Source organism: Equus caballus, chromosome 2, assembly GCF_041296265.1.
Source record: "Equus caballus isolate H_3958 breed thoroughbred chromosome 2, TB-T2T, whole genome shotgun sequence".
Taxonomy (NCBI): Eukaryota; Metazoa; Chordata; class Mammalia; order Perissodactyla; family Equidae; genus Equus; species Equus caballus.
In genome coordinates this window covers 15,881,885-15,896,817 of record NC_091685.1, presented here as the reverse complement: position 1 = coordinate 15,896,817, position 14,933 = coordinate 15,881,885, and the positions used below count along the sequence as shown (strand labels likewise).

At 43.8% G+C, this 14,933-nt stretch overlaps 2 protein-coding genes across 16 annotated transcripts in view; one reads left to right on the top strand and one right to left on the bottom strand.

Annotated features, from left to right (window-relative positions):
- The window catches only part of ZMYND12 (zinc finger MYND-type containing 12), a 35,289-nt gene extending 25,937 nt beyond the window's left edge, over positions 1 to 9,352 (bottom strand). For 2 of the 12 annotated variants that reach the window (XM_070260222.1, XM_070260228.1), the window contains exon 1: positions 9,178 to 9,261. Coding sequence is in view for 4 of the 12 variants with exons in the window: in XM_070260218.1 (XP_070116319.1) it covers positions 9,122 to 9,231 (110 nt within the window). In the remaining 8 variants the exon portion in view is untranslated. Of the gene's footprint in view, positions 1 to 8,277; positions 8,589 to 9,121 lie in introns of those variants that run through there. The other 10 variants (XM_070260218.1, XM_070260217.1, XM_023632163.2 and 7 more) reach the window with 10 other exon arrangements.
- On the top strand, positions 9,274 to 13,175 carry PPCS (phosphopantothenoylcysteine synthetase). Of its 4 annotated transcripts, XM_001916298.6 has the most exons (4): positions 9,274 to 9,374; positions 9,527 to 10,296; positions 10,466 to 10,569; positions 12,329 to 13,175. In XM_001916298.6, exons 2-4 carry the CDS (start codon positions 9,723 to 9,725, stop codon positions 12,650 to 12,652), a joined length of 1,002 nt encoding a protein of 333 aa, XP_001916333.4. In that variant the 5' UTR covers positions 9,274 to 9,374; positions 9,527 to 9,722; the 3' UTR covers positions 12,653 to 13,175. The 4 variants fall into 4 exon arrangements, with proteins under 4 accessions (XP_001916333.4, XP_070116331.1, XP_023487977.1 ...); XM_070260230.1 differs by having other exon boundaries at positions 9,345 to 9,720; XM_023632209.2 differs by lacking the exon at positions 9,274 to 9,374 and having other exon boundaries at positions 9,735 to 9,874.
- Positions 13,176 to 14,933: the final 1,758 nt, after the last annotated feature.

The following is a 14,933-nucleotide window of genomic DNA, read 5'->3' as shown; positions in this document are numbered from 1 at the left end:
AGCTACTTGATTAACCCTCCCTGATGATGGACAGCCTTACTCTACTCGACATGACTGCCTTACAACTATAGAATTGGTCTCAAAGCCATGAGAGGATCTCTCAGACATCCCTTTAGATAACTCAGACTTACTTCTATTTTGTGATGGCTCCTGTAAATGAAATTTACGGGGAAACATAAAAACTGGTTATGCCATAGTTTCCCCTCATGAAACTCTCAAGGCTCTTTAGCCACTGTAAAATCAGCCCAAGCTGCTGAACTCATAGCTTTTACTAGACCTTGCACCTTAGCAAAAGGGAAAACTGCCACTATCTACACAGACTCCAGATTTGCTTTTGGAGTCTGCATGCTGTTGGCACAATTTGAAAATCCATGGATTCTTGACTTCTACAGGAACTCCTATTGTTAATGGGCATAGACTCCCTGCCCTATTGCAAGCTTTTCATCTTCCTTCTAAAATTGCCATTGTTCATTGTTCAGCCCATACTAAGGAGACAGATGCTCTGTCTTTAGGAAATGATAAGACTGACAGAGCTGCTAAACATGTAGCTCAAAACAGACCCCCCTAACCTTTTTCCGCTGAACTTTTAAACCTGCCTTAATGCCCGGCTGATAATATTAACTATCAGACAAATGCCCCACAATCTGAAAATAACAATTGGACAAAAAAGGGTGACAAATAATGATCACATGGATTGGACATTGGGCCAAATGGAATTCCTGTACCTCCTTTGCTTTTGGCTTTTTGGCTTGCACTTATCTCCCATCAAATGGGACATATGTGTACAGTGGGGATAGTTAAGGAATTGACAGACAATTGCTTTTGCCCTGGCATCCACAAAATTTCTGACCAAGTTATTTTCCAGTGCACTACTTGCAGATCTCACCAAATTTCTGAGAGAAATCAACATACCCCAGGACGTCCTCCTAGGCCCACACTGCCCTTTGCCGCACTCCAAATCAATCTTATAGATTTGCCCCCAGCCTTAGGCTACTGTCACTGTTTGGTTATTGTCTGCATGTTTAGTGGATGGACAGAATGCTGTCCATCTAGACGTGCTGATGCCACAACACTGGTAAAGAAATGAATAACTGAAATTATTTCTCATTTAGGCATTCCTTTATGGATTGAATCAGACCAAGGAACTCATTTTACAGCAGACATAAACCGCTTGCTTGCAGAAACTCTGGGGCACTCATGAAAATTTCATATCCCATATCATTCTCAAACTGGACTTAAATGGCCAGAAGCTTTGCCCTGAGCCCTTATAAAGATCATGGATTAACTCCTTTTGAAATAGTTTTGGACACCCGATGCCTACCAGCATCTCTAAACCTTTCATTCCTGGCTTAAGTGAATACTGTAGGAACTTAAGTGAAAAATTCGATGCTGTGACTAGCTATACACAAGAATTAACTAGTATACTTGAAGCACATTGTCAACAGGTAAAAGAGGTGTGGCTCCCACCGACTGCGAAGGCTTGCCATCCCTTGCCACCAGAAGACCAAATGTACATCAAGGTCTTTGAGGAAAACATGTGCCATCACCTTCCTGGGAAGGAGCTTATGAAGTACTACTAATCACCTACACTGCCATCAGAATAAAAGAAAAATCTTCCTGGATCCATGCAAGCCATGCCAAATAGACCCAGCACATCGCTCTCAAGACAGCTGGGAGACAGTTCCCACAGATGACCTAAAACTAAGGATCCCCAGGGCCAATTCCCAGGCCCCAGAAGCAGCTGGCATCATGAAGTAGACAGCTTTTCCCAAGATCACAGACCAAGAAACTGCTTTCACCTATTCTCCCCATCCCCTCCACTTTTACAACTCCCGATGCACACACTTAAAAAAACAACCTTTTATTACTAACGAATATTTTTAAAATCATTTCTTAGAAAGCTGACTGGAAAGAGTTGGTCTCTATCCACCCTACTTCTCCTCTCTAAGTTTCCACTATGGGTTCTTTTTCAGTCTGTCTTACTCTTACTAGCCCTCTCTTTTTCAACGGGTTGAGTGCAGACCAAACATCCCCTTATGCCAGTTTACTAAACCCTGGCCATGCTAACTAATCAATCTGACTGTTGGTTATGTCAACATCTAGATAGTGCAAAAGAACCTTAGCTATTCTTTGTTTCTTCTGATATGAACACCTGGTGGACCAATATGGAAGATGGATGACCACAGGGTATGGTATCCAAAAGAAAAACATCACTCTGACTCTTCTCCTAGCTCCTTCTGTCACCAAATACTCCACCCTAAATGTCAGCCAACTTACAAACTTGGGTTCCTTTGTCCTAAGTTTGTGCCACATAAATGTGCCAGTGGAGATATCATAGAGAAGCTGCTTGTGTATCACAACTCCAGGTTCTTTTCCCCAGCTTTGGAGATTATGAATTGGAAAGGCGATCTTAAATCTCTCCATGGTAATGGAACAAGAGTTCAATACCACTGTACAAACTTTGAAAACACTCCAGTCAGAGGTTAACAGTCCAGCCTCTGTGGTGCTCCACAATCGACGTGCTCTGAACACACTGACTGCCCAGCAAGGAGAAGCTTGTGCAATCACCAGTGAGAAATGTTGCTTTTAGGTGAATCAATTAGGGCAAGTAGTATGCAATTTATATCATTAAAAGAGAAGATTAACATTTTCCAGCAGATAAATGAAGCTCACACATTTTATTGGACTGACCTATCCCAGGATTGGGGAACTGGTTTAACGGGGTGTGGGGAAATGTGCTCCAATCTGTTCTTTTCTGTTTGTTCATCCTCATTCTAATCTATGTTCTTTTCTCCCTTTGCAGATTTCTTACCATTCGGCTACTAACCCCTTTTCTCTCTCCACAGTCACCAGTTCAGCTTTTAATATGTGAAACTTCCAGATAAATTTCAGAAGAGGGAAATGACAGGGTTCAGGGCAGGCTGCCTCAAGATGTGGCACTCTGGGATGCAGATTATTTCAAGCTGAAAACAATCAAGGCTCAGAAGGCTCAAGAAGAACCTTTGACCCTCCCCTAAAGTGCCTAAAAGAATTTAAGATAGAAGGGCCTGTCCCAGGAAGGAACTATCACCATAGATAACTCTAGTATCATAGGAACTAGGTGAGGTAGACAGGGAGGAACCTAGCAAGGCCCATTTGATCAAAGTCCTCTCCTGTCCCTTTGTGCCTAGATGGCCCAGCAAACATTTGTTTACCAAGCATGAACTCTTTTCATCCTCCTGTAAATTGCCTTCTTTCCCTTTGAAGTCCCAGGTCTCTATTTCCTTTCCCTTAGTCCAGAATGGCATATATACTTCATTTTGCCTGACTGTCACTGGAATTCTTCTTGCTTATGAGAATTCCCTATGTGCACATATTAAACTTTGTTTGAATTTCTCCTGTTAACCTGCCTTATGTCATTTTAATTTTTCCATCAGTGATAAGAACCAGAAGGGGAAGGGGGGAACTTTCCTCTACTCCACAATCTCAAAGCATTTTCTAATTTCCCTCGTGATTTCTTCTTTAACCCATTCGTTGTTTGAGTGTGTTATTTCCATACATTCATAAATTTCCCAAATTTCCTTGCTATTGATTACTAATTTTGTTCCATTGTGGTTGGAGAAAATACTTTGTATGATTTCAGTCCTTATAAATTTATTGAGACTTGTTTTATAGTCTAACATATGGTCTATTCTGGAAAATGTTCCATATGTACTTAAGAAGAATGTATATTCTGCTGTTATTGGGTGGTGTTCTATAGACATCTGTTAGGTCTAGTCGGTTTATAGTGTTGTTCAAGTCTTATATTTCCTACTGTTGTTCTCTCTAGTTGTTCTATTCGTTATTGAAAATGGGATATTAAAGTGTCCAACTATTATTATTGAATTATTTCTCCTTTCAATTCTGACAGTTATTGTTTCATGTATTCTAAGACTCTGTTGTTGGATGCACACAATCTTGGGTTTTTGCATTTTTATTGCCTATTACATATTTTTATTTAATGTGAGGAAGTTAACTGTTTCATTCCATTTATACATATTCCAAAATAGGTAACAATAACCTAGAGCAGGGGTCAACAAAGTTTTCCTGTAAAGGCCCAGATAGTAAATATTTTAAGCTTTGAGAGCTGTATGCTGTCTGTTGCAACTACTCAACTCTATTGTAGCACAAAAGCAGTCATACACAATACACAGCTGTGTTCGAGCACTCTTTCTCCTTCCTTCCTTCTTTCTGGGACAACAGAAATGCAATAAAGTGTTTTCTTCATAAACTGTGACTGCTATTACAGAAATTACACAAAGCATTTTAAAAAGGTTTTTTCGATACAAAATTGTTGTAAACGAATCAATAAAAGCACTTAACAGCCAGGATATAGAAACAGTTGAGTTCCACAGGGTATTTATTAAGTAGGGGCTTGTTGAATAATGGTGCGAGCAATGGAAATATTAACTTAACTGCCTGAACTTTTGTTCCACTGAGAGCCTTTGACATATCTTCCTTTCTAAATAAAGTGAGCATTATTTATATATTCATGAGCTCTCTCATTCTTCATCTGTCTCACCCCTAACACCCAACACAGGGCTACGCATAAAGAAGGAGTTGAATGGGGTTGGCCCAGTGGCACAGTGGTTAAGTTTGCATGCTCTGCTTTGGTGGCCTAGGGTTTGTGGGTTCGGATCCTTGGCGCGGACATGGCACCACTCATCAAGCCATGCTGTGGTGGCATCCCGCATAAAAAATAGAGGAAGATTAAGGGGCCGGCCCCATGGTCGAGTGGTTAAGTTCGCGCGCTCTGCTTTGGTGGCCCAGGGTTTCGCTGGTTCAGATCCTGGGTGTGGACCTGGCACCGCTCATCAGGCCATGCTGAGAGGGCGTCCCACATGCCACAACTAGAAGGACCCACAACTGAAAATACACAACTATGTACCAAGGAGCTTTAGGGAGAAAAAGGAAAAAAATAAAATCTTTGGGCCTGGCCCGGTGGCGCAGAGGTTAAGTGTGCACGTTCCACTTCTTGGCGGCCTGGGGTTCACCGGTTCGGATCCTGGGTGCGGACATGGCACTACTTGGCACACCATGCTGTGGTAGGGGTCCCACATATAAAGTAGAGGAAGATGGGCACAGATGTTAGCTCAGGCCAGGCTTCCTCAGCAAAAAAAAGAGGAGGACTGGCAGTAGTTAGCTCAGGGCTAATCTTCCTCAAAAAAAAAAGAAAAAAATAGAGGAAGATTGACACAGATGTTAGCTCAAGGCCAATCTCCCTCACCAAAAAAAAGACTTTAAAAATATGTTCTCAACCAGGGCTCACAATCAAGTAGCTTGTGAGCCAGACATGTTCTGTTTGGCCATTATCATGTTTCTTAAACTAAATTTGAATGTCTTTAGGCAGGGCATTCATTCTCCAGTTCACCACAGATCCTACTGTCTCCGACTATTGAACACTATTTCACTGTTTTCTTTTCCCGGCCAGTAATCTGTGCCCCATATGTTAAATAAACAGAAAAATTATTGCAAAATACTCTTATCTATATACCATAATTTGCTAGCCTATAGTACTGAAGCCTCTTTCACCTGTCAGTAATGTTTCAGTGTGTACTTTAATAAAATTTCCTTTTCTTAAAAATGTTCTATTCCCTGGGAACATTCTCACAATTCAACATAGAATGACATGCACATGATTATACAGAGTGTATAAAATAAATGTATTTATAGAAAAAGAATGTAAGGAAATTCACCAAAATATCAAGTTATTGACCTCTGGGTTATGAGATTACAGATGATTTTTCTTCTTTATTTTTTATATTTTCAAGTTTTCTGCAGTGAGCATAAATCACATTTATAATCAGGAAAAAAATCATTTCCCAAAAAAATAAACTTTCACAAATTCAAGTTGATTGTCCTTCCTGCTCTTTAAATTTGGGATGAGGAAAAAGAATATTTATTGAGTGCCAACTTGGTCCCAGACATGGTGCTAGATTCTTTACATTCAATCACAAAAACCCTGTGAGGGAGAGGTACTAAAGGCCCCATATTTGAGATATAGAACAACTACCTCAGTTTTATTTTATGGAAAAATATTGAAATCTCCAGAACACAAAGGATATAGAAATCTGGAGAAAAGAGGGAGAAACAAAGAGGTGAAGACCTTAAAGAAAATTAAAGGCAGTGAAAGAAGAGAAAGAAAATAATGGAGGACAAGAACATAGGAAATGATAATTTATTCATGCGTTCATCAAATATTTAGTTTCGACTATTTCAAGACACTTTGCTGGTGACCTCAGGGTATACATAGATGGGTCTGATACAGATCAAAGGACAGCATACATGTGACAGTCCTTCTACACATACTCAACATGACACCCTGCACTAATGGAGCATAACAAAATTGAGATAACACGCTCACCAACAACTAAAATGGAGAAGAGAAATAAGAGTCATCTGAGAGCACAGCGTAACTGCAAAGTGAGTTGAGGGGAAGAAGGAGGTACTTCTGGTTGGAGGGATGAAGGGGACAGGGGAAGACGTGGAGGGATGAAGGGGACAGGGGAAGAAGCAGAGGGATGAAGGGGACAGGGAAGACGTGGAGGGATGAAGGGGACAGGGAAGAAGCAGAGGGACGAAGGGGACAGGGGAAGAGGTGGATGCTCATACCAGGCAAAGGGGTCGAATCTCTCCCAAGTGCCAGGTCTGTACTTAAAGTTGCTTACTGGCCATCTCTCCTAAGTGACTTGAAGGCCCCTCAAACTCTGTGTCCTCAATCCAATCTGTCACCCATCACCTCCTCCCTCTGTTCCTTGGCCAGTTAATAGGTTTATTATCTATTCAGAAGTTCATTTATTCAGCAAATGATCATTGAGTGTCTGGTATGTGCGGGCACTAAGCCTAGTAAAAGACACAGATATTTAACAAATAAACATAAGAATATAAAAGTATAGGAAAAGTGAAGAAAAATGTGAGAGAGAAAAATGAGAGAGGAGTATTTAGATTGGGATTTCCAGAAAGACCTCTTGGAAGAAATAACATTTCTGGGAACTGAAGGATGAGAGGGAGCTGGGAAGAGTCATGGGTGAAGGGGAGGTCCCCAGCAGAGGGTACAGGCTGGGCAAAGAAACCAGGGAGGGAAAGACTTAGCAAATTAGAACCGAAAGAAAGCCTCTGAAACTACATCATGGAAAAGAGGGGGTGAGCGTGGTGGGAAATGAGGGTAGAGAGGTAACCAGGGCTTTGCAGTTTCTGTTACAAATTCTGAATTGTATTCTATACACAATGAAGACACAGCAATGAAAACACATCCCTGCTCTCATGGGGCAAACAGACTAGGGAGGAACACAGACCATTAAACAACTGATTTCAATCTGGGTCATAAACGTTAGGATAGGAGACATAAACAGTGCAGTGACAGCACTGAGGAGGGACACCTAACCCAGTCTGAGAGAGGTATGTCCACTCTCCACTGGGACCCCTGCAACAACTTCTCAATCAGTTATGCAACTTTCAGTGCCTACCCTCCAATCTATCTTGCACACCACTGCCTGGCATCTTTCCTTAATGCAGATGAGAACATGTCAAAACCATCATGGCCTCCCACAGGATCAATTTCAAACTCCTTGATCTCACATCATCATTTGGCCCTAAACTTTATCTTCTTGTTTAAACTCCTACTACCACCTATCACAATGATTTTGCAAACTCTTTTTTTTTTTTTTTTGAGGAAGATCAGCCCTGAGCTAACATCTGCTGCCAATCCTCCTCTTTTTGCTGAGGAAGACTGGCCCTGAGCTAACATCCATGCCCATCTTCCTCTACTTTATACGTGGGCCGCCTGCCACAGCATCACTTGATGAGTGACGCCATGTCTGCACCCGGGATCAAAACCAGCGAACCCTGGGCCACCAAAGCGGAATGTGTGAACTTAACCGCTGTGCCACCAGATGGCCCCTTGCAAACTCTTTTTGACTCAACCCATAGTAAGAAATACGTTTTACCAGTACAAACATACATATGCACATAAAACACCAAAACAAAAAGTTTTAAGAAACAATTCAACTAGGATTACTCTGATACTTTCTCTTCTATTTTTTTTCCTAAAATGCTGGTTGTGATTTATTCACCACCTGCTAATGAGTCCCAGACTGCAGTTTGAAAACCAATGACTGCTCCCTCCACTATCATCTTCTCTAATCTCTACCCAGCTCTGAACAAAGTGTTCTTTCATCCCTTACCTAAGATATCCTGGACCCCAGGAGTGACCTACCCTTCCTTCTTTATTGTTCCTTCACCTAGCAAGTTCCTACTGACCTTTCAAGACTCAGCTCAAATGCGACTTCTTCAGAGAAACCTTTCCAGATCCTGTCCCCGTCACCATCCTTCCGTCCTTAGAGGTCCCAGGGAATGGCACAGCCTGAGTGTCAGTACTTGCCACATAGGGTGTATCATAATGACTTTCTTTTTTAAACAAGTTGGTAGGTTTCTGAACACCAGGAACCTAGCTGTTTTATCTCAGGCCCAAAATAGTCTAATCTGAAGCAAAGGTCTTAGATTGTTATGCTGAATAAAAGAAAATCGATCTTCTGTTGTACTACACCGCCCACACGCTCACCACCGTGGCTGTGCACCGGACAAACCAGCCTTCCTTCTACTGCTCAAACGCGTCAGTCCTTCCTCCCTCAGAGCTTCACTGTGCCACTCTTCCCCCAGCATTTCCAGGAGCCTGCTCCTACCTTATCTTCAGATCAACAGTCTACCCTGAAAGGCTGTCTGCCCAGACTCCCATCACATTTCCTTCGTCTTTATGGCATTTATCACTCTCTGAAATTTCCTTGTTTTGTGTTTGTTAGTTTACTTAGCCGTCTTCCGCAGATGTTAGATCTTTGAGGGAGAGGGTCTACCGAGTTTTCCCCAGGAACTCCCCCCAGTAGAACAGTGCACAGCACACAGTAGGCCCTCAACAAAGTCTGGTGACAAGCGAGTGAGCGGGAGAGGAGGCAGATGAGTACACAGAAGTCCCAGGGACCCGTGTGGGAGCCGCCTGGAGGGTTCCCTGGTGGGGCCTTTCCGGCTCACGCAAGGCAGCCAGGCCCACATCTGTGATGGGGAGAGAGCGAGGGACCTGAGCGCCCAGGTGCCACCTTTCAGGGCCTACCAGTAGTAAGTGACCGTGCAGGCCGTGCACACCCGTTCGGCCGGGGCGTCGCACACCTCACAGCAGAGCCGGCGCCCCTTGGGCACCGCCAGCGGGTAGATCACGTTCATGCTGCAGCCGGCGGCGTCCGTCTCCAGGACGGTTGCCAGGCCAGGCTACGCGGGACGCCGGCGTCACGTGACCACGACGGGGCAGCCTCGTTCCCAACATTTCAAGGGCAAGAGGGAGGGGCGTGACTCTACTGACCCCTGGGGTGTGTTTGTGGGGTTAAAAAAAAACCGAAAAACGACTCCCACACAAATCTCAAACGTTAAATGGCCCCCAGCCTAACTCCCTTGGAATCCAAGTCCAAGAAGGCCTATATGGTGGCCGGTAAGGATCAAACATGGCCTGTTCTTTACCCAGGCTAGGGAACTAACACGACGGCACGTGACCCTTCCAGAGGCTTGCGCAGCCAAGAAGCCCCGTCAGCTCGGCGTCAATATTTCTGGGATGTACGGCAGAATCAGCACGCATTTCCAGACGTGGAGAAACCTACAGTGACGTCCAGCGCAGGGTAGCGAACCTCCCCCTCGTTACTGCGGCTGCGCGTGGCCCAGGTATGGGGGCAAGGGGCGTGGTGCCGGCCGCCCTGGAGCCTGCGCAGGCGCGGGGGCGCCAGAGACTGATGGCGGAAGTGGATCTGGTCGCCGAGTTCCCCCAGCCAGCCGGTGCCGCGCGCTGGGCCGAGGTTATGGCTCGCTTCGCCGCCAGGTTGGGCGAGCAGGGCCGACGGGTGGTGTTGGTCACTTCTGGAGGCACCAAGGTGCCACTGGAAGCCCGGCCAGTGCGCTTCCTGGACAACTTCAGCAGCGGGCGGCGCGGTGCAGCCTCGGCCGAGGCCTTCCTGGCCGCGGGTTACGGCGTTCTGTTCCTGTACCGCGCGCGCTCCGCCTTCCCCTTTGCCCACCGCTTCCCGCCCCAGACCTGGCTGTCGGCTCTGCGGCCCTCCGACCCAGGCCCTTCGGGCTTGCTGAGTCTGGAGGCCGAGGAGAATGCACTCCCGGGCTTCGCTGCGGCTCTGCGGAGCTACCAGGAGGCTGCGGCTGCCGGCACCTTCCTGGCCGTAGAGTTCACCACTTTGGCGGACTATTTGCATCTGCTGCAGGCTGCGGCCCAGGCCCTCAATCCGCTAGGTGCGTGCCCTGGGAGTCCACCGGTTGCCCCGAGGCAGAGCCTTTCTCCCCGACACTTGTCCCCCTACCCACTCCTTACCCCGGGTCTCACAGCTGGCGAGCCTGAATTGAAAATGAACTGATCCTATACCCCCTTCCGGTTTATTACACCCTGTGCTTATCTTTGCAGGCTCTTCTGCGATGTTTTACCTGGCTGCGGCCGTGTCAGATTTCTATGTGCCTGTCTCTGAAATGCCTCAACACAAGATCCAGTCATCTGGGGGCCCACTGCAGGTGATGGGCGCTTCTCTTCCAGAGATCTGATCCCCTATAACCAATCTTGGGTTAATTCCCTCTTGATCTGGAGATGGCCTTTCTGCATTCCGTATGTGCTAGGCACTAGGGATACAGAGATGAATAAGACACCGCCCTCCCTCAAGGACCTCACAATCTAGTGAGGGAGCTGGATACAGACATAATTACAATACAGAGTGATAAATGCTCTAGTAGAGGTACGTACAAAGTGAAGTCAGAACGTGGGGTGAGTGAATCTTGGGGAAGTCAAGGAAGGCTTTCTGGAGGAGATGACTTGAACTGGGTTTTAAAAGATGAGCAGAGGGTATACTAGACAAAGCAGGGAAGGTCTTTCCGGATAGGGAACATAATTGGAGTTTGGAAGTGGGCAGTATGCTGTGAACCGAAGTTTGGTAAAGCTGGAGAACAGGGAGAGGTGGAGGTGGAGGGCAGACTGAAGAAACACTCACTTCATACAAGACTTTGTGTTCTTTCTTAAGGAGCTTGGGCTTTGTCCTGTGAAGCCGGGGGAAACATAAATAGGAGAATGAGATTAAGGTTTTATTTGAGGAGAACATTCTAGCATCGTATGAAAGGTGAATTTGAGAGAGAGGGTGGTCGGGGATAGACTGGATGGAAGTTATTGCTGTAGTTTAAGGAAGACGTATGGGTAGGGTAGCGATGTGGTTGAGATGTTGAGATGATCTGGCTTCTTGGAACCTTAGGGAATTCTTAGTCATTTATTGGTGATACAAGTAGAATTTAAATAGGAGAAACTCTACCTGTGGAGCACTTGCTGACTTTGTAGGATAGTGCGTTTGTTCATTTCTTCAACAAATGTTTATCAAGTGCATGCTCTATGCCAGACATACTGTAGGACCTGGAGATAAGACAGTGAAAAGACACATGCTGTGTCCTTATGTTGCTTATACTCTGCAGAGGAGATGATAAGTAAGTCAAATGCATACTATGTTAGGTAGTGCTAAATGCTAAGGAGAAAAGTAAAGTGGGGTTGGGTATATGATCCCTATTACACTTGCCAACTTTTTGAGGGGAAACCCTGATGATTAGCTTAGTGATTTCACACTTTTGAAATTCTGGGAGCTTTAAGTTTATCCCGTATTTTTTAGTTCTGTCTTGAAAGTACACAAAACAACTCAACATTCCCTTTAGAAGAGATCGAGAGTGGTATAAAGGAGTTTTGATCAAGTGAAAATAAAGAAAATCAGATCTGTTTCCTCAGTGCTAAGATGTATTACAAGTGACAATTTTTAAATGAAATCAAATAGCCATTCTGTTAGTGTAAGAAATATTTTAGGCTGAGAGGCTTAAAAACTTTGTTTATAAACCCAACTTTATTTGAGCTTTTGCCAAAGTAACATTTGCATGAATAGATTATTTGCATTTGTTTATTTGAGAGTTTGGTTGAAAAAATAAAGGGGAATGTTTGAGAAAATGTAACGCTGTTGTTTAGAGCTCTGTTAATGGTGATGAGGGTGGCAGGCCAGGGCTGAGTCATTAGATGTGGTTTGCCCCGGAGTATGGATGAAGCCTTGAAATTAGTCATCCTCATGAACCCTATAGAGCCAAGGCTTTTAAGCTAAGCATTTCATGTGCTTTGAAGAGTTTGAGAAAGAGAAATCCCACTTAAATTGACTTAGCCAAAAATCTGAGTCCCTGCTTCTTTAGTTTCCCATGAGATTGACCTGGTAGGTAGTGACCGTTGTTTGCTTATTAAGCTTTTCTTTTTCCAATACAGATAACAATGAAGATGGTGCCAAAAATGCTTTCTCCTTTGGTTAAAGACTGGGCTCCCAAAGCATTTATAATTTCCTTTAAGTTGGAGACTGACCCCTCCATCGTAATTGATCGTGCACGGAATGCTTTGGAAATTTATCGACATCAAGTGGTGGTGGCTAATATCCTTGAGTCCCTACGGTCCCTTGTGGTTATTATAACCAAAGACTCAGAAACCAAGTTATTGCTATCAGAAGAAGAACTAGAAAAAGGCATAGAGATAGAAGAGAAGATAGTGGATGACCTTCAGTCTCGACACACAGCTTTTATAGATGACAAAAACTGAAGTAAAAAGCCCATATAGGATCAAAAATTGTTCAGTGGACCAGGGCTCTTACGAATGGTGAGAACTAGAATAAATCCTTTGCTTTCATAAAGACAGAAAATGAAGGGACAAAGCAGTGAGTGGTGTGCAGGCGAATATGGTTTGGTATTTGTCTTTTAAAGATCATTTCATCCTCGTTAAAAATGAAAACAAAGGCAAAGCAGTTATGACCAAACCACCTGACACACTCACCTAAATGTCAACTTGATTTTGAAAATGAACAGGAGCTGTTTCTCACTTGTAAGAAAAAGAGCTTATTGGGAATTATATTCCTCAAAATATACATATGGGGCCTGACTATCAACCTCCTTCATACTATAAAAAGGATTATGGATGCATGAATGGCCATGCTTTGAAGATCACATATTTGTTGATGCCTGCTATGTGGTAGGACCTGAGGATTAAAAAGGTGAATGAACATGCCTAATTTGGGAAATGGATATCTAAAAAATTAAGTGCAATAAAATGTGTGCCCAAAAGCCGATACAGTGGAAAAGATGTTGTTTTTTGGAAATTTATTAAAGATGGGCGTAGGAGAGGACAGCTCTCTAGAGATAGAATGCCTCTAGAATGACGAGCTTCCCACTCCGTTTACTTTTTGCATCTTGTCCTAGATTCAGTCCCTATTTGAGTTTACAATTTACCTTTCAAATATTTAGGACTGCTTTGCAGGGAAACTTAATCACCTTGGGCCAGGCAGGGGCCCACTGGTGACCTCTGCCCTGAGGGAAGCATTACAATGTGGTAAATAGTTTTGGCTTTGGAGTCATTGTAGTCAGGCTTGACTATTCCAGGTGTGCCACCTACTAGCTTTGTAAACTTAGACATGTGACTTAGTCTCAGTTTACTCATCTATAAAGTGGGGATAATTTCTGCAAAATAATGCCATTTGTTGTGAGATTTAAATAAAGCAGTGAAGGGGCCGGCCCCGTGGCCAAGTGGTTAAGTTTGCGAGCTCTGCTTTGGCAGCCCAGTGTTTCACGGGTTCAGATACTGGGCTATGGCACCGCTCGTCAGGCCATGCTCAGGCTGTGTCTCACATGCCACAACTAGAAGGATCCACAACTAAAATATACAACTATGTACTGGGGGGATTTGGGGAGAAAAAGCAGAAAAAAAAAGAAGATCGGCAATAGTTGTTAGCTCAGGTGCCAATCTTTAAAAAAAAAAAAAAACAACGGTGAAGATAAAGCATTAGTCTGGCACCTGGGACATAGTTCATAATAAATGGTCGCAATGATTATTTTTCTCACTTAGCGAGGCAGTATTATGCTGGTGACCTGCTCGAGCCCTGAATCCTTGAGGTTTTCAAAGCTCCTCTCACTGCCCTGGGCTTTGGGTTGGGAGTGCACAAGAAGTGTAGTCCAGAAAACTCTAGAGTGCAATATGAAAAACTACCATTAATAACTAGGTAGGAGCAGGTACTGTACTTCACATAAAAATTTGATTTTGAATGCAATTTGTGATATTTCTTGGAGTGAGTTGGGAAGGGTTAGCCCAATGCGTCTGATGGATAATAGAGGTACAATAAATTTTAATTGGAAAGATTTCAGCAGAAGCGCCATGATGCACTGAAATACCGCATTGAATCGGGAAGTGTAAACTTGAGCCGAGGAGCAGGAACTGCAGCATCAGGACTGTTGTGGAAGCAGCAGTCCCACTGAACAAAAATTTTAAATTACCGTCAGGCAAAACCCCAAAAGCAACAGGCTCTATCAGCAGTGGCTGCAGTGCTGAAGCAGCAGGAAGTGGAAGATTGACTTTCTTCCCGACATCTGTATCTTCGTATGGATGATGACTGTCATCATCTTTGAACGTACAATGAGAATAAATGGAGTTAAAACTAGAAGTGATCCTAACGTTTATTTTTGCCACAATCATTCCTTCCTTTGGGAACTATTTCCTATCCTGTTTTGTTAATGCTTAAAAACCACCACCACTACCCTACATGGAATTATTTAAAGTGTTTTCCAATTCAGTTTAGTTTCCATTCAGAGCACTTAAACAGTATTTACAGTGTAAAAGCCCCAAGAGGTTTTGGTTTTTGTTTTAACAGCAAGTGGAAGTGTATTTAAAAAAGGAAAGAATGAAAAGAAACAGGAGTCAATGAGAGCAAATAAGAAGGAACTTGATCTAGATTGGAGGACCAAGGAACAAATCCCTGGGGGAGTGACGCTTGATCTGATAAGTAGGAGTTAAGTGGGCTGGAGGTGATGGTCGTGAGCATTTTAGATCAGGGATA